The sequence below is a fragment of the Suncus etruscus genome, chromosome 16 (genome assembly GCF_024139225.1).
Source record: "Suncus etruscus isolate mSunEtr1 chromosome 16, mSunEtr1.pri.cur, whole genome shotgun sequence".
Taxonomy (NCBI): Eukaryota; Metazoa; Chordata; class Mammalia; order Eulipotyphla; family Soricidae; genus Suncus; species Suncus etruscus.
In genome coordinates, this window is record NC_064863.1 from 46,556,105 (window position 1) to 46,574,752 (window position 18,648).

Genomic DNA, 18,648 nt, shown 5'->3' on the forward strand with positions numbered 1-18,648 from the left:
TGGAAAGATTTTAAACTGTAAAGATTTATAATTTAATCTCTCCTATTATAATACAAGTAATTTTAGTCCTTTATATGTTATATGACAATACATTTTTCTTAGATATATTTTGTTAACTTATACTATTTGATACTTTATTATCAAATATGTATTGATGGGATGTGGTAATACATTTATGTAAAAGAGATTATGAGTGAGTAAAAAAATCCAGTTCAAAGTCATGGGAGGTAAGTTGTAGTAAAAGTATCTGCCTTGCAGACACTAGGCCTACAAAGACATTTCATCCCAATATGTCTCCCATATGCACCAACCATAGCACTGACCCTGCTACTCTTTGGGACCCACTGTCACAGCAAATATACACTCTCTGGTGACACAGTCAGGTGTATGAAAGACCACAACTAAAGTATGGCACCACGTGAGTGTACAAATGAGGGTGTGCAGGTGCTATGACCAAGAGTGTGACTTCCGGGGCTGGAGAGATAGCATGGAGGTAAAGCATTTGCCTTTCATGCAGAAGGTCATCGGTTCGAATCCTGGCGTCCCATATGGTCCCCCTGTGCCTGCCAGGAGCAATTTCTGAGCATGGATCCAGGAATAACCCCTGAGCATTGCCGGGTGTGACCCAAAAATCACAAAAAAAAAAATAAAAGAGTGTGACTTCCAGTGAGCACATGTGAGTAGGGCAACCACCCCCAGCAAGCACCTCAGCTATAGTAGTGTAATTCCTTTCTCCCTTCAGTAAGTACAGCTAAACATTCTTTACTTCCTGTTGTAGACGTCTTGCATCTCAGCAATTCTCGTGGGTCATAGTCCTTTCATGGGAGGAAAATGGGTAACACGAGCGGACGAATATGAAATATGAAATAATGATACCACACGCAGTGTGTGGGGTCAACACGTTTCTGGCAGAAGTGCAACAAGTTTAATTTTTGAGTAGGGGGATTTATAGGGGTAAACTTAGCCACAGGTGAAGAATAATTATAATCACAAAGCCTAGTACAACAATAACAATACCTAAGTTATGGGTGTGACTATAAAAATTCTAAGTTACAAGAGAGAAGGTCATAGCTCAAGGTAACTCTTAGCAAGCTTGTTTTAAATGCAAAATCAGGTTTAGTAGAAAATAGAAAATATCTAGAATCTTGGTCTTTCTAGGCTGGACTCTATTGTTTTAGAGGTTAAATGAAGGGAGGTACCAAATCCCCAGGAATGAGCTTCCCTATTTCTAAAGGAGGGTCAAAAGTCAAAATTTGTATTCTGGTTATGCCCTTGATTACCAGAAACTGCAGCTGCAAAGGACATATTTGAAAAGGAGAGAAAAATTGTCTTTGCTTTTAGGGCTGACTATATCCAGAAAAAGGAGTTCTCAAATAAACTTTGGTGCTGGAATTTCTGAGCCAAATTATTTGATAGAGGCTATTATTTTGCCTGATATATACAAAGGAGAGATAGTCAAATACTGGCTGAAAATGTAATGCCAGGCGTCTCTTTGGAAATTCCTCAACCATCCACGCAGGGGAAAAAGGCATCCACGGCGGGCCTTTTGAGGAACCCCATGGGGGTTAAATTAGTTCTACCCACCAGGAAAATCTGAGGATACATCTGATGGGCTGAGCCCCCCTAAAAGCTTAGGCATGCCCTGGCAACTTCCTACAATCACCACAACCAAGTTTCTGTGTCAACATCCACCCAAGCACAACAGTGAAGAGAGAAAGCAACGAAGTGAACCAAAATGCTTATAGTTGGACCAAACAATACGGGGGTTAAAGTGCTTTCCTTGTGGGGCTGGAGAGATAGCACAGCGTTAGGGCATTTGCTTTGCACGATGCCAACACAGGAAGGATCCTGGTTCAAATTTCAGTATCCCATATGGTCCCCTGAGCCTGCTGGGAGTAGTTCTGAGCACAGAGTCCGGAATAACCCCTGAGCGCGCTGCTGGGTGTAACCCAAAAACCAAAAAAAAAAAAAAAAAAAGTGCCTTTCATGAAGCACACACCCATTTGATCCCTGTCACTGCATATTTGTCCCAAGTACCACCAAAAGTGACCCCTTAGACTCAGGACTAGCCCCAGTACACTGTACCCAGAATCCAAAACATTTATAGTTGTTAAACTTAGGGAAAGAAGTAAAATGAGGCAGGCAGGCTAGACAGAAAATATTTAAAATAAAATAAGGTCACTTTGAAATTACAAATTCTCATACTCTTTCAATTCCTCTCCCAAGCATAGAGAAGTTGGGCATTTTGAAAGCTGTTAGAATATAAACGCCCATATGAACTCAAATAAACTGTAAGTATGAGCCCCAAACTATAACAACCAAACTTTAAAATGTGCCTGCCAAGAAGGCAGGCTGGGAGGTGAGAAGGAACCTGGGGGCATTAGTGTTAGTAAGTTACACTGGTGGTGGAATTGATGTTGTAACATTGCATTCTTGAACCTTCACTATGAGTAGCTTTACAGATCATGGTGCCTTCATAAAAAATATAAATAAATCAAAAAAACATTGGGGGAAAAAAACTCCCTCCCCAAATTATCATAGCTTGCACTATGGAAAGTGCTGATGTATTTATAGACACACAAAATAAATTGCCATATTATTCAGATGTTTCAGCATTGTGCTTTTAAAAGGGATCCTTTTCTGAGAATTCCCAGTGTCCCTCCTGAAAAGGAATAGCTTATTAGGACACCTGTTCTTTGAAAAGCCGGAGTATCTTGTGTCCTCTGGTTTCTAAGAAGCTCCTCTGTCAGGCTCCAAACAGACTGAGCTGTGGTAACTTTACCCTTCTCTGCCAGTAATAATCCCAGTGGCTGCCAAACCAGATACCTGTGGCCATGAAAAAAAATGGAGTACTACTGCTTAAATAAAAGGACCTGAATTAGCTGGCAGTAATATTGACACTTTTAGACCCATCTTTTGGGCCAGTGACTGAAAGAATCAACTATGCTCAGAGGCCTCATACTGAAGGTAATTATCTTCAGTTCTTTTCAACTCAGTTCACATGTCATGTTCTTTTTATTACGTGTAGACTGTAGATAGTTTGTTTGGGTTATGGACACAAAGAACTGGTTGGTTTTCTGTATAGGTCAAAGCGGTGACTCAGAGTTTTGTAGCATATACTTCACATATGGACGGTCCACATTCTATCCCCAGCACTGTGTGGTCTCATGACCTTTATCTAGTGGGTTCAAAACAAAATAATGGTTGCTTTGTACTCTAAGAAACACTATACTAAAGGGGAGATCCTGGATCATGTGTATCTATAAAAGAGTTTGCCATATTGGGGCCGGAGAGATAGCATGAAAGTAAGGCATTTGCCTTGCATCCTTGCATGCAGAAGGTCAGTGGTTTGAATCCTGGCATCCCATATGGTCCATTGAGCCTGCCAGGAGCAATTTCTGAGCATAGAGCCAGGAGTAACCCCTAAGCGCTACCGGGTATGACCCCCCCCCCAAAAAAAAAAACAGTTTGCCATATCAAGATACATAGAATATTCTCAAAAACCCAGAAGAAACCCATGAGCAGAACTCACTTTATCTTTGGGCTTTAATGATCAGTGATTTTTTTTTACTGATCCCAGATACATGGTGTCCACTCAAAAATTATCTCTACAGCCCTCTGGATCCCAACTGGTTCAGACTTTATGAAGCTAATTCTCTGGAGTTGGTACCTACCCCACAGCTTTTTTTTTTTTTGGTTTTTGGGACACACCCGTTTGACGCTCAGGGGTTACTACTGGCTATGTGCTCAGAAATCGCCCCTGGCTTGGGGGGACCATATGGGACGCTGGGGGATCGAACCGATGTCCGTCCTATGCTAGGGATTGCAAGGCAGACACCTTACCTCTAGCGCCACCTTCCTGGCCCCATACCCCACAGCTTTTAAGGCATAAGTAATCCCCACCCAAATCCTAAATGTCTCTCACTTTTTTTGGGGGGGGGGGGTTTGGGCCACACCCAGCGGTGCTCAGGGGTCACTCCTGGCACAGGGGACCATATGGGATGCCATGATTCGAGCCAACCATCTTAGGTCCTGGATTGGCTGCTTGCAAGGCAAACGCAGCTGTGCTATCTCTTCAGCCCCTGATCGTGGCTATTCTGATGTGAATCAACTCCCTTGAAGTTATCGAAGGCCTATTGTCCCTTAATTATTACGGAGGGTTATTTCACCTGATAATGCAATTGACCGAGTTTCTTTTGTCAGACACTTCTGGTTTGGGGCTTCCCAGACAGATTGCTTAGAGTCCCAGGACCCATTTGGTGGGGACAATAGTTGTGTCCAGGAGTGAGTCTCCCTAGACTTCCATAGCACTTGCCTAGGATCACAGGGTTTCACCACCTTTTTGCAATTCTTTGTTAGGTTTTTGTTGTTGTTGTTTTTGGCCACACCAGTCTCCAGGCTTACAAGGCTTTGAACTTAGGAATCACTCCTGGTAAGGCTCCGGGGACCATATGGATGTGCAGGAGATTGACCCCTGGTGGGTTGCATGCAAGGCAAGAGTCCTGCCTTCTGTACTATTGCTTCCAGCCCTTGACTTTCTTTTTTGTTTGTGATGGTTAACTCTGGTTTTATAGTTCTTTGTTTGGGGGCAAAGGAAAATCAAACGTTTAGCTAGACTGGATGACTCCAGCACAGTCATTTTGCTATAATATTAATTTATGGTTACCTGCTTTCAAAGTGTACTTCTTTCAAGATTTTATTTCGAAATTTTACTTTAGGATTATACAAAAATGGTATTCATACCAAGTACACGCATGTACTACTCTGCTTTGTTGTTCAGTAAAAATTGTGTTGAAGTGTACTGATTCAAGACTTCAAAAATCTCCCACAGAACCTAACTCACTGCCTGCTGGAAACTCCAATAAAACTCCAATAAGAGTACAGAAAAACAAAGCACACGATGGAAAGATTACCAGCACAGGTGCCAAGCTAGTCACAACTCACAGAGCTGTTGTAGGATAGATTTAAAGTCCATGTTCAGAGCTGGTACTCGACGTGGTAAACAAGAAGGAATCCAACTCTCCTATAACCTACTAGAAGTTTTCAGGAGGAAAAAAAAAATGGAATTTTAGGATTTGGTAATGCGTTTCTTCTGTGCGTGAGCTGTATCCTTATATTTAGTTCATGTCTGCTGAATTATATTCCTAAATATTTATAAAATATTCTCTAAGTTGGGGGCAGCCAGGAGAAATAGGTAAGCAAGCCCATTTTTGTTTGTTGGCCCAGTTTGCTTAGGAGCCACACTCCTAGGTGTGCAGGTTCTGCATTCTGGAATCAACTCTTGGTGAAGCTCAGGGGGCCATATGGGATGTGAGATCCAACCTCAATCCGCAGCATGGAAGGCCTATCCGTTGGACTACTCAACCAGTAGTAAACACTTATTTTCAAGGGATAGACTCATGGGATCTAAAGGGAGTAATATTCATCGCATCACTCTGCGGTAGTACGCTTTCCATCCTTGGATATGGACACGGTTGTAGAGTGGATAAAATAAATGCACTGGGAGATGAACAGGGAACATTTGCAGAGGCGGGAGGGACTTTCAGGATGGCCCTCCGCGGTACCGACCACAAAACCCTAGAGGGCCTAGGCCTTCCGCCGTGCGGCAGCGCCCATCGCCTCTAGGCGGCGCTGTAGCCTCGCGCCACTCGGGGCAATTGCATTTCCGGGCCTCAGATTTTGCCCCGACTGCGACGGCATCGCTTCCGGCCGCGCTCCCGCCGCGCTCCTGGTCTCGCCCGCCGCCGCCGCTCCGGTTACCGGGGCAACGGCGGCGCCTCCTCCGCGCCGGCGGCGGGCGACCGACCCTCCGCGCCATTTTCAAACTGCCTGTGTCGGGGCGGAGGCCGGCGAGGGAGGAGGCGAGGCCTCGGGAGCGATGAGGCCGGCGGAGAAGCGGCGGCCGGAGCTGCGGGTGAGCGGGACTCCCTTCTGCCGTGGGCCCGAGCTGGCCCTGGATTTCCGCCTTCGAGCCACCCGGGGGGGCGGGAGAGAGAGAGAGAGCACGGAGGTAGCGCGTTGGCCTTGCATGCAGAAGGACGGGGTTCGAATCCCGGCATCCCAGATGGCCCCCGAGCCTGCCAGGAGGAGCCCCTAAATGAGCACTGCCGGGTGTGAGCCCGGAAACCAACAAAAGCAAGCCAGGGCGCCTTTGGCCACGCCCTGCCCTGCTCCCTCCTGTCTTGGGGAGTCCTTGAGTGGCGCCCCGAAATGTTCCTCCCTTATCCCCAGTGCCTCAGGCGCGCGCTGGTCCTGATGCAAGCGTCAGACAGCCCTGGCATTCCCGGGGTGGGTGGTGCAATGCAAGCACGCTTGTTGGGGGGCTCTTAGGCCAAGCATTGACCCGGGATTGGCACCTGGATTGGCTGTCAAAATTAGGCGCAGGCCCACATCCCCACTGTGGAGCAAGCCTGGTTCTACGTCATTGATGGCGGAACATAATTCATCTTCTGTTCAGCTACACTTGTGTGTTGAGGCTGTTTTTTAAACTATAGTTTTTAGGGGTGCTGGCTGGGGTCACATCAGACGACTCAGGGATCACTCCCGGTAGTGCCCCCAAAACGAATGTTTGGTGCCAGTGATCAGTCCAAACTCAGCCTAGTGCAAGGCAAGAGCCCTGTCCTCTCTCTCTATTCTTGCTCTGCCCTATCTTTTTATTTGTAAGACGATTTTTAAATGTACCATTGGTTGACTGCAGTAACTTTTGGGGAGTGTAGTTTTTATTCTCTGCAAGTGCTTAAACCTCACCACAACCACCACACACAGCCCAAGGACTTTTTCCCCACCACAACATAAACATTTTCTCCCCCAACCCCTTTTATCCCTGGACCCACATTTTCCAGTTTTTGCAAGTTGTTTGTTGTTCTTGTTGTTGTTGTACTTATCCATATTCTGTATGTGACTGACACCACCCAGAGATTGTTTTACTCCCTGATTTATTACCTCTAGTATGATCACCTCAAGTTCTAATCATTTTGTTCCCAAAGGCGCTATTTCATTGTTTTTGCTTTGTTTGCTTTTGATGTTATTTTGATTTTTTGGGGGGAGGTCACACCCAGCAGGGCTCCAGGGTTCATCCTGGCTCTGCGCCTAGATATCGCTCCTGGCAGACTCGGGGGACCATATGGGATGCCGGAATTCGAACCACCGCCCTTACCTCCATGCCGTCTCTACGGCCCCTATTTTGATTTTTTTAAATAGAGGAGTTAAGTGCTTAATTTGGTGCCAGGGCTTGAACAGGGACCCACACGTGAAGCATGTGCCAAATCCATTCAGCCATCTCCTTTGTCAGGTGTCTTTTTGTTTGGTTTGGTTTGGTTTGGGGCCACACCCGATGACCATGTAGGGTTATTCCTGGCTATTCCATCCTGGCTTGGGGACTCATATGGGACGTCTGGGGATCGAACCGCAGTCCGTCCTACATCAGCCGCAAACGCCCTACCTCTACGCCACTGCTAGGGCCCTCATTTTGTTTTGTTTTGCTTTGCTTTGTGGGCTACACTAGATGCTACTCAGGGTGTTATTTCCTTTTGTGCTAGGGAGTGCCTCCTAGTGATGTTAAAAGTGGTACCTTATGAGTTGCTGGAGATCTAATTCAGCCCCTGCTTGGCAAGCACCTCACTTCCTGTACTAGCTCCTCCGGTTATTGTGAATTTTAAGGTAAAATTTATATCAGTGAAATGTACATACTACAAATGTAGTATTGAAACATCATCACCAGAGAAAGCGGACTTGAAACCCTTTGTCAGTGTGTCAGTGACTGTTCTCATTTCTATCCTTGTAGTTTCATTTTTTCTTGATCCAAGACTTCCTCTAAATGTCGTCATACTAGGGGGCACGTCTGTCTTCTGCTACTCAAATAACATTCGTGAGATTCATCCATGTGCTAGACTTGTATCAGTAGCTTCTTCCTCTTTATTTTGAATAGTATCTTGGGGGGAGTGGGGTACACCCGGTGCTGCTCGGGTTATTCCTGGCTGTGCGCTCAGAAATTGCTCCTGGGCTAGCTCTAGCCGGCATGGGGTCAGGGGAGACCCCAATGTCGAAGGATTTCTCCCTACTTGGGCGTGCTGGGAGCCTTGGTAGGCCCCCAGCCGTCCCCTCTCCTGCCCCCTGGCCTCCAGGCCTTCCCTGGGACCCAGCCCAGGCAACCATAAATGGTGGGTCCAAATTTGGGGGTGCTGAGAGCTGCTCATTTTTACTAAGGCAGTCTCTGGCAATTTCTTACCAGTCTACATGTTCAAAACTGCGCGGGGGCGATATATTAAGAATATATCCTATCCTTAAGCTATGTTTTGTGTATGTAGAATGTCCATCTGGTATTCTGCTCTTTCGCACACCCCTGTAAAGCTCATTTTCACTTTTTAACTCTATCACTCCTAACCATCAGTACCCCCCATTTACCCTTTTAACTTCAGTACTGCACAGTCCTAATCACACACCAACGTGGTGCACTGGATTTAACAACCCCCAACTATTTCAAAAGACATAAAATGGACACGTATGGCTTTGAATATTTTATATCTATTTTCTTTGACAGCTAACTCTTACTAAATATTCTCTTATACAGTGAAGATTTTCCCCACTTTTTATCTTTTCTTCTCTCTGTGAGCTGTTAAATAAGAAATATTCCGTGAAAGAGTCCCTCAGTTGAATGCTTATGTTTAACCATGTCATGGGGAGTTTTGGACTTGTTCTTGCAGCCCCCATATGGGCCTATAATGCCATGTGGCATTGTTCCTTGTTTGCATAGGCACATTAAAATGGAAAAATACTATACACACAAATAAGTTCTTATCTAATAGAGATTGGAACACACAAATCTTGTAGTGCAATGGGACCTTACACCCTGAACATTGACATAATGACCTGGCACAGGCCTCAGAAGAATGGGCATTCTCCATTCACCCCTGAACCAGGGAAACTATCTACAAAACATCCAAGGTTTTTTATAACAACACCTGGAAGTAGTCCTCTACCAGGGAATACCCTCCCGCTGCTCAGACATCTATCTAAAGAGACTTCCCTTAACACTGAGAAGAGAAGAATATCAACGACCTGCGTACTGGACAGGGCTTTCTGCATTGCCACATTCTGACTTTAATGTAGCATATGCAGATTCCAGGATGTTTAATACAGAAACATGATACCAACAACAGAGACTGTGTGAAAAATAAAAGTGTGTTGGCACTACAGATAATGCCTTGGATTGGGCAAACTAGTTTGCCTGGAGCCTAGAATTGGTCTTTTTTTTTTTTTTTTTTTTTTTTTTTTTTTTTTGTTTTTGGGCCACACCCAACGGTTCTCAGGGGTTACTCCTGGCTGTCTGCTCAGAAATAGCTCCTGGCAGGCACGGGGGACCATATGGGACACCGGATTCGAACCAACTACCTTTGGTCCTGGATTGGCTGCTTGTAAGGCAAACACCGCTGTGCTAGAGTTGGTATTATGCCAGGAAACTTCAGGGGTAGGATCTCCTTGTATTTAGGCCAAGACTTTTCCTTTCCATGTCCCCATATTTTGGTGGGCCTATGCAAACAATTATTGCCACTCTAACACCGTTTTTACTGTGCTCCTTTGACTCTTATCCTCAAAAAAAACCCCCACTTTTGACGTTAACTTAAACTAATATGCATGTGCATGGAAATGTAAAAAAAATACTATGCCTTCAATGTTAAGGAGTTACATAAATTTTATGGCTTTAGATTGCTTGATGTGCTGCTAAGAAATACTATGTATTACAATTTGGGGACTTGAGGGACAAAGTAATTGTACATGGGCTCTGTTTTATTTTTCTTAATGTTCTTTGGCTGAAAGTTCAAAGTTAAGATACCATCAAGGGGACTTCTTCTGAGAATTATGTTATGGGTGATTGTCCTTCCACTGTAACTTTACCTTGTCCTCTTTCTTTGCATCTTTGTTCTCATAATTAAAAATAAAAAATTTTAATAAAAAAAAAAACAAAACAAAAAAAAAAGAAATTGCTCCTGGCTTGGGGGACCATATGGGATGTGGAAGGGATAGAACCATGGTCTGTCCTAGGTTAACGTGTGTTACATTGTATAAATATATTGTAGTTTATTTTGCTGCTTGCTATAGATAGATACTTAACGATGTTTGCAGTGTGGGGCTATTGTGAATATATATATACATTTTTTTTGTGGATGTGGGTGTTTATTTCCTTTGAATAAGTACCCAGGAATAGAATTATAGAGTTTTAGAAATGTGTTTTTAAACTACCAGGCATTTTCCACAGTGATTTTATATTTTTGTCAGTAGTTGTATTCCAGTTACTCCAAGTCCTGGATAGCTTTTGCTGGTATTGCAGTTTTTTTTTTTTAATTTGGACCATTTCTAGTATGAGTTATATGTTGCATCTTACTGAATTTCATGCAGTTTCAATATGTGTCTTTATGATGATGAATGGTGTTGAGTACTCTTATTATTTCCCGCCTATGTGCCAGTTGCCTTTTCAGATGTTTTAGCTCATTTTCTTACTGGGTTGTTCAGCTTATTACTGTTGAATTATAAGAGCTCTTTATGGTCCATATAAAATCTTCTGTTATATAGGGAACATTTTTTTTTACTCTTTTGTTTGCATTTTTCTTTTTTTAAATATCTTTATTTAAATGTTTGCATTTTTCTTGTCTTTCTAGGTTGATTGAATCCAGGGCTTCATACATATAAAGTACATGTTCTACCACTAAGATACTTCTCTGACTCCTGCATTTTTGTTTTTGTATTGGAATAATTTGGATATTTTTAATTTAATGAAATTCACTTTATCAGTTTTTCCTATATTTTTAAGGAGTTGCCACACATGATAGTGCTCAAAAGCTGCCTGGTGCTTTCTCCTGGAAGGCAGGGGTGGGCATCGACGTACGCAAAAAGCCAGGGACCAAACCAAGGGCTCTTTAGTGCAAAGCTATGCACCAGGCTTTGTGCCATTCCTCTAGTTCTCAAGGTTTTCTTTTAGATTGAGTGTTCTTAAAAAGGCTTCTCGAAGATCCTGCCTGCCTCAATCAAGATTTGGGAAAATATCCCCGTGTTTCCTTCTCAAAGCTCTATTATTTGAACATTTCATATAGATTTATGAAGAGATACTTATTTTAATGTTGCAGTATGAATGTTATAAGCATTGTGTTTAGATAATTTTAAGTATACAGAAAAATACCTTTTTACCTTAGGAAAAATATTACTTACTAGCAGAATCTTCCTCTTAGCATAGATAGCATTAATAGTTTCAGTAATATAATGGTGTTTTGCTCTTTTCTTTTAGGATTTTAATTTCTTTTAGAGCAACTCAAACTGGTTTTGAAAGTCAAGATGACTACAGCTGCAGAAAGAAAGTATATTAATATTAGAAAAAGATTGGATCAGTTGGGATACCGCCAGACTCTGACAGTGGATTGTTTGCCATTGGTAGAAAAACTGTTCAGGTAAAGAAAACACACTGCCATTGGTGATGGGAATGTTGCACTGGTGATGGGTGGTGTTCTTTACATGACTGAAACCCAAACACAATCATGTATGTAATCAAGGTGTTTAAATAAAAAAAAGAAAAAAGAAAACACACTGCTTAAAGTCTGTATAATTTGTAATCTGTTTTATATAATTTCTGATTGAATTTCATCAATAAAGAAATAGGTAGATTTAAAATGCTTTCTTGGTACTAGAGAGATAACACAGTTTGTGGGGTGCTTATCTTGCATGCACCAACCTGGAATCATTCCCTGGAACTTTATATGGTCTCCCAAGTCTCCACAACAGTAATTCCTTGAGCATAAAGCCAGACATAAGCCCTGAGCTCTGCTGCCTGTTATGACTATTGATGTTTGTTCTGTGTCCCAGTAAGAGATCTGCTCTAGAGAATTTCCTTCGTGTACTGGCAATATGTGTCTTGAGTTTCTGTGGGATGAACCCTTTTAGTATCTATTAAGCTCAGATCTTCTTTTTTTTGTTTTGTTTTGTTTTGTTTTGTTTTTGGGCCACACCCGGCGGTGCTCAGGGGTTACTCCGGGCTGTCTGCTCAGAAATAGCTCCTGGCAGGCACAGGGGACCATATGGGACACCGGGATTCGAACCAACCACCTCTGGTCCTGGATCGGCTGCTTGCAAGGCAAATGCCGCTGTGCTATCTCTCCGGGCCCAAGCTTAGATCTTCTTGAAGTGTACCAGTGGTCCTCAAACTATGGCCCGCGGGCCACATATTGTATTTGTATCTGTTTTGTTTCTTCATTGCAAAATAAGATATATGCAGTGTGCATAAGAATTCGTTCATGGGCCCGGAGAGATAGCACAGCAGCGTTTGCCTTGCAAGCAGCCGATCCAGGACCAAAGGTGGTTGGTTCGAATCCTGGTGTCCCATATGGTCCCCCATGCCTGCCAGGAGCTATTTCTGAGCAGAAAGCCAGGAGTAACCCCTGAGCATCACCAGGTGTGGCCCAAAAACCAAAACCAAAACCAAAAAAAAAAAAAAAAAAAAGAAAGAATTCGTTCATAAGTTTTGTTTTTACTATAGTCAGACCCTCCAGTGGTCTGAGGGACAGTGAACTGGCCCCCTGTTTAAAAAGTTTGAGGACCCCTGAGAGTATACCGTCAATCATATGGTGTCTCTGTCTCTTTATTTTTTTAGTTTGAAATCAATTTTGTCTACTTAAAGTAGTATGCTTATATATCTTTTTACACTATCATTTACCTATGATTATTTACCACTATTTTACATTTTTAAATGTTTTGTTAGTTTTGGGGTCATACTTGGCAATTCTTTGGACTTTCTCTTGGCTCTGCACTCAAGTATCACTCCTGATAGGCTCTGTTGGATTTGGTGAGGTGCAGTATGTGGGGCCAGAGATAAACTAGGTGGTTGCAAGCCAGACAAGCACCCTACTTGCTATTCCTTTGCTCCAGTCCCTGATTGATAACTATGGAATACTGACATTTAGAGAAATTATTGATATATACATTGTTGATATATATAAATATATGTAATATATAATATATAAGTATATAAGAAAATAATGATTCAGCAGTATACATACTGATATATGTTAATATGTATATTGCTGCTTTTCTACATTGATGTCACTGTTATTGCAATTTTTTTCTTTTTGGTTTTTGGGCCACATCTGGTGATGCTCAGGTTACTCCTGGCTATGCTCTCAGAAATCTCGTGAAAGCTCCTGGCTTGAGGGACCGTATGGGATGCTGGAGATTGAACCCAGGTGTGTCCTGGGTCAGCTGCATGCAAGGCAAATGCCCTACCACTGCACTATTGCCCTGGGCCCCGTTATTGCAAGTTTGAAAATTTCTTGCTCTTATCTTATTTTCTCTCCTGTACTATGAAACCTCTTGTATAGTAATCAATTCACTGCTAATTATTGCTTCTTGTTTGTTTCTTTTTTTTTACTTTATTTATTGATTGATTCATAGTTGCTATGAATTCCATTGAATTGTTTGTCTAGGACACTTTTTTGTATTTTGTTTTGGAGCCACACCCAGTGGCTCTTGAGTTACTCCTGGTTCTAGGTTCAGAAATCGCTCCTGGTTGGCTTGGGGGACAATATCAGATGCTGGGGATCAAACCCAGGTCTGACCCAGGTTGGCTGCATGCAAGGCAAACTCCCTACTACTGTACTATCACTCTGGCCCCTGTCTAGGACACTTTTTATGTCTCTTTTGAATTTGAGTGATAGTCTAGCTCAGGGGTTTCAAACTTAATTTACCTGGGGGCTGCAGGAGGCAAAGTCGGGGTGAGGCAGGGCAGCATAAGGAATTTCGCTTACCGAATATTCGCAGTAAAAAATCGCATTAATAAGAAAAAATCGCATTAGACATTTGCATACCCCAACGGAACTGCTCAGGGGATGCGAAAGTTTAATGCGATTTTTTTCTTACTAATGCGATTTTTAATGCGATTATTTGGTAAGCAAATAATCGCGAATACTGCGATATTTGAAGGCCGGCCGCGGGCCACAAAATGTTGTACGGAGGGCCACAAACGGCCCGCGGGCCGCGAGTTTGAGACCCCTGGTCTAGCTGGATAGCAGTCTTGGTTTAAGGTTTCTTTTAGTGACTATATCATATACAGACCTTCTGGTCTATAGTTTCAATTGATTTGTTAGTTTTATGGGGATTTCCTTATATGTGAGAATATTTGCTTTTCTCTTGCTGCTTCTGGGTTCTAGCTCTGTCTTTGACTTTTAGTTACATTGCTTAATTTTAATGACATTGTCTTACTATTTTAATTATATTTGTCTTGCTGTTCAGTTTTATTTTGTTTGAAACTCTGAGCTTTCTGGATCTGGGTATTTGTCTTCTTTAGATTGGGGAAGTTCTTTTCTGTTATCTACAGTCTTTCTTCCCTTTTGGAATCCTTAAGATGCACATATTGGTACTCTTTAATAAATGTCTTGGGTTTCTTTAGTAGTTGTTGCTTTGTTTTTTTGTTTTTTGGGTCACATCCGGTAGCGCTCAGGGGTTACTCCTGGCTCTACACTCAGAAATCGCTCCTGGTAGGCTTGGGGGAGTATATAGGATGCAGGGATTTGAACCACGGTCCTGCATGCAAGGCAAGCACCCTGCCTCCGTGCTATCTCTCCGGCCCCAGTTTTTGTTCTTTTTGATAGTGCCTTTCACCTTACCTTCAAGCTCTGGTTTTATTTTTTATTTATTTATTTATTTTTTGTTTTTTGGGTCACACCCGGTGGTGCTCAGGGGTTACTCCTGGCTGTCTGCTCAGAAATAGCTCCTGGCAGGCACGGGGACCATATGGGTCACCGGGATTCAAACCAACCACCTTTGGTCCTGGATAGGCTGCTTGCAAGGCAAACACCGCTGTGCTATCTCTCTGGGCCCGCTCTGGTTTTATTCATTTGGTAGGGGGGTGCTCAGAGGTTACTCCTGGCTCTGCGTTCAGAAATTGCTTCTGGCAGGCTTCGGGGACCATGTGGGGTGCTGGGGATCAAACCCGGGTCTGTACTGGGTCAGCTACATGCAAGGCAAATGCCCTACTACTTCAGCCCATGCTCTGATTTTATCATTGCTCTTTTCTGTTTTGGGCTCCTTTCCTCTATTTTTGTTGTTCTATTATACTATTTAGCTCAGTGGTTTATTTTTTATATTTTTTCTCTCACTTGTTAAACTTATTAAAATTCTCTGTCATTGATTTTCATATTCCACTGAGCATCTTAAGAATTGTATCTTTTTTTCCAGGGTGAGGCTTATCCATTGCACTCTGGATGTGCTGACCCCTGCAATTTCCCCAAATGTGGGAAACTCGACTGCATAATTTGTGGTAGTGGGGGACTGCATTCGCGCTCTCCCCTGAAGAAAGAAAAAAAAAAAAGAATTGTATCTTTGAAGTCTTCCTCAGAGAATTTGGAAAGTTCTGGTGTTGGTGTCCTTCCCAGCCTTCTGTTTTCACCTACTGATTCGGGGGAATTTCTCTTTCTTCATTACTGCTGTTATGTGGGGGTTGGGCTGGGGATCTGAATTTGTACAAACCTGCAAGACAATCTAGGTTTGGGTCAGATTTCAGATGGTAACTATTTCTCTGAGTTGTGTGGACTTGAAATCTGTGTCACAGGTCCAGTCACACCTACTGTACTTAGTATGACAGGCCTCAACCATCACCCACAGTTTCGATGCCTTCCAGTGGTTTTAGAGTTTGGTGGGAGGGGCCTCTCAATCATGCTTACCCTGTAGCAGCTGTCTGGCCTGTGTAATCAGTGGGCAATTTGAGTTTATTAGCACCGCTCAGCAACTGTCGCTATAGGTCAGATTGATCCAGGCTTTCTGTTATGTGACATTGCATTTGGTAAGGCTTGTGGAATCAAGTTAGAGTGAGCCTGCCAAGACTTCAAGTCTCAGAGCATCATGCTTGAGCAGAACCTGGAGAGTGACCAGGATGTGTGATCATTATTGCCCAGTGGCAGGTCAGTGCCAAGTTTGAATAGACTGGGGGCAACTTGGTAAGCAAAAATTTAGGTGTCGTGGGCTCCCTTTATGCCACCTGCCAAAGGTCTGTACAAGAGTGATCAGGAATTGGTTTTGTGAGTGTCTAATGACAACTGGGTTCCAATGCAGTCTTGGTGGGTGTCCTGGGCTTCAAGATTATGAGTGCCCCAAAGGAGCCTGAACTGCCAGTATTGAGGAGGGCCTTAGAGGCAGCTAGGGGTTTAAGGTCCCAGGCTGCCCTGCTGTCGTCACAAAGGTCTGTGTGTGGTTGGATAACCCTGTGTTGGGGTACGGGCTTAAGAGCAGACTGGGTCTCAGTCATAGAGCATGCCAGCTGGAACTGAATGGAGAAGAGCAAGGTAAAGGGATCCCCCGAGTGCTGGCTGTACTTTAGTAGGCCCACGAGGTGCTTTCTGAGTGTCGGGTGCTCTCTGCTTGCTTTTACTTAGCTGTGGTCCCAGAAAAGCTGTGCCTGGTTGGGCTAGCAAGTGCCACTTAGTGCCTTATTAGTAGCTCTTCTGTTCCCTGGTATGAATAGGCATCTCAGGATTCTAAGTGAAGATTCTAAGAGAGCAGATTCTAAAAGGAGAAACTGACAGTGCTGGCTCCCTGCAAAGTTGGCAAAAGCCATTAGGAGGACTTCTGCAGTGGATTTTGACTTCTGCGTGCATATTTTCTTGCCTCCGTTTGGGGTGCATGAGTTCATGGTGCCCCATCTTTCACAGGGCAGTATACTTAGGAGTCTCTACTGACTTGTGGTTATTTTGATATAGTTAAGAGTTCTATATATGCCTTCATTGACCGCCAGTGATAATTGCTCTCAGATGTGTGGCTGCACTTTAGCTATTACACATTACTTTACCTAAAATATTTGTTTTTCCCAGGGCAAGTCCCACACTTTACACTTCTTCCCACTATGGCTTATTGCTCTGATGAGTCTCTTTCTGGTGGAAGACTCAACCTACCCTGCTCTGGTGCAGAGCCTCAGACCTCATCTGTGGGGTCCCAACAAAGATCTGATATTCATCGAGAAGGTAGCTCAGGCTCCAAAACTAGGATCTGAAGAGACGCGGATCTGGAAGCAAATGTCAATGCAGGAAATAATCCATACAGAGAAGGAGGCCAAGAACGGGTTTAGGAATTCCAACACTCAAACCAGGAACCCCATCACACAAGCCTTCCGCTCCTAAGTAGGAAAGCATTTAGTGGAGGAAGACCAAAGAATGAGTGTCCTGCCTTCCTGAAATCTGGGCTTTTATTAGCAAAAACTAGACTACACCTGTAGGGTGGAGAAGGAATATTAAGGAGGGAGGAACCCAGTCATCCAGTCACCAGATCACACCTTAGTGTAGAGAATGAATACTGAGTAGGGTAGGATCCAATATTCCAACATTCATGCAAGTATTGGTAGAAATTTGGCCATCACCATGGGAGAATTCTTTGGGGGTGGTGAGGAATTGGATTACAGGGGTGCTCAGGGGTTACTCCTGGCTCTGCATTTAGAAATTGCTCCTGGCAGGCTCAGGGGACCATATTGGATGCTGGGAATCGAATCAGGGTTGGTCTTGGGTTGGTCCTAGGATGGCCCTGTGCAAGTCAAACTCCCTACTCGTGCTTCCACTCTGGCTCACCACGGGAGAATTCTTATCAAGGATTTGCCTATTTGACCATCTTGGCAATTAATTCATTTTTTTAATTTCATAATTATTTGAAGTTCGTGCATTCTTAGATTTGACTTACCCTTCTCTGATTTTGGGATCTCCACATTGTAAAATTAGGAGTCACTATCAGACTGCACTGTTCAAAGGAACCATATGGTGGTTTTCTCTGTGATAGAATTACACATTTTTATGGGGTTATTTTTATATAGTTGAGAATTGCATATCTGCCATACTCATTGACCTCCATTGATAATTACATTAATGACCCTTAGATGTGTGGCTGGACTTTACCTGTTACACATTATCTTAACTGAAATATTCTTCATAATGTTTGTTCTTTTCAGCATGAACTGTGGTTTGCTTATAAAGTATGGGAATTGCCTAAGAGACTTTTGGAGAAGGCTTACAAGTAGTTATGATGGAAAGGAGAGAATGGATAAAAATTCTTTTGTGGTCTTTTTAATGACCTCTCAAAATGTTAATCTTCAGTCTTTGCAGGTGTTTCTTCAATGTACTAGTTACTTGATGCTCCATCAACATATATACACTCTCTTGTTCATCTCTTCATATGCTTTTCTCTCTGCCTATGACATCTTTATTCTTCCTCCTCCTCCCTTTCACCTTGCGTGGTTAGCTGTATGGTCTGTCACATGCTACATGCTACTTAATAGCTGAGCATCATTAGACACTTGTTTTTATTTTTTCCTTCCAGAATGAAAAGCATGAGGCTGTAGAAACTATAAAACCATTAGACTGACTTTATTATGACTCTGCTAATGATAGACTGAATTGTCATTTATTGGACCTAAAATTTTGTTGAGATTTTCACATTTTTCACATCGTATTACATCTCTCTGATATCAGTAGATTATGAGCTTCATGACATTGAATTCTTTGTTTTTCAATTACTTAAAACACCTTGGTTACCAGTTGTTCATTATACAGTTGGTTTTTTTTCTTCACAGTTACAAAGTTCTTCATGATTGTCAGTCATACAGTGTACAACACCCTTCCTCTCTCTCTGTTTTCT

At 43.0% G+C, this 18,648-nt stretch overlaps 1 protein-coding gene and 1 pseudogene across 1 annotated transcript in view; both read left to right on the forward strand.

Annotated features, from left to right (window-relative positions):
* Positions 1-11,325: 11,325 nt before the first annotated feature.
* The window catches only part of CEP135 (centrosomal protein 135), a 64,819-nt gene continuing 57,496 nt past the window's right edge, over positions 11,326-18,648 (forward strand). Inside the window, exon 1 of the mRNA XM_049789959.1 lies at positions 11,326-11,438. Within this exon, the coding sequence (XP_049645916.1) occupies positions 11,326-11,438 (113 nt within the window). The remainder of the gene's footprint in view (positions 11,439-18,648) is intronic.
* Positions 15,149-15,327, forward strand: LOC126032811 (uncharacterized; annotated as a pseudogene).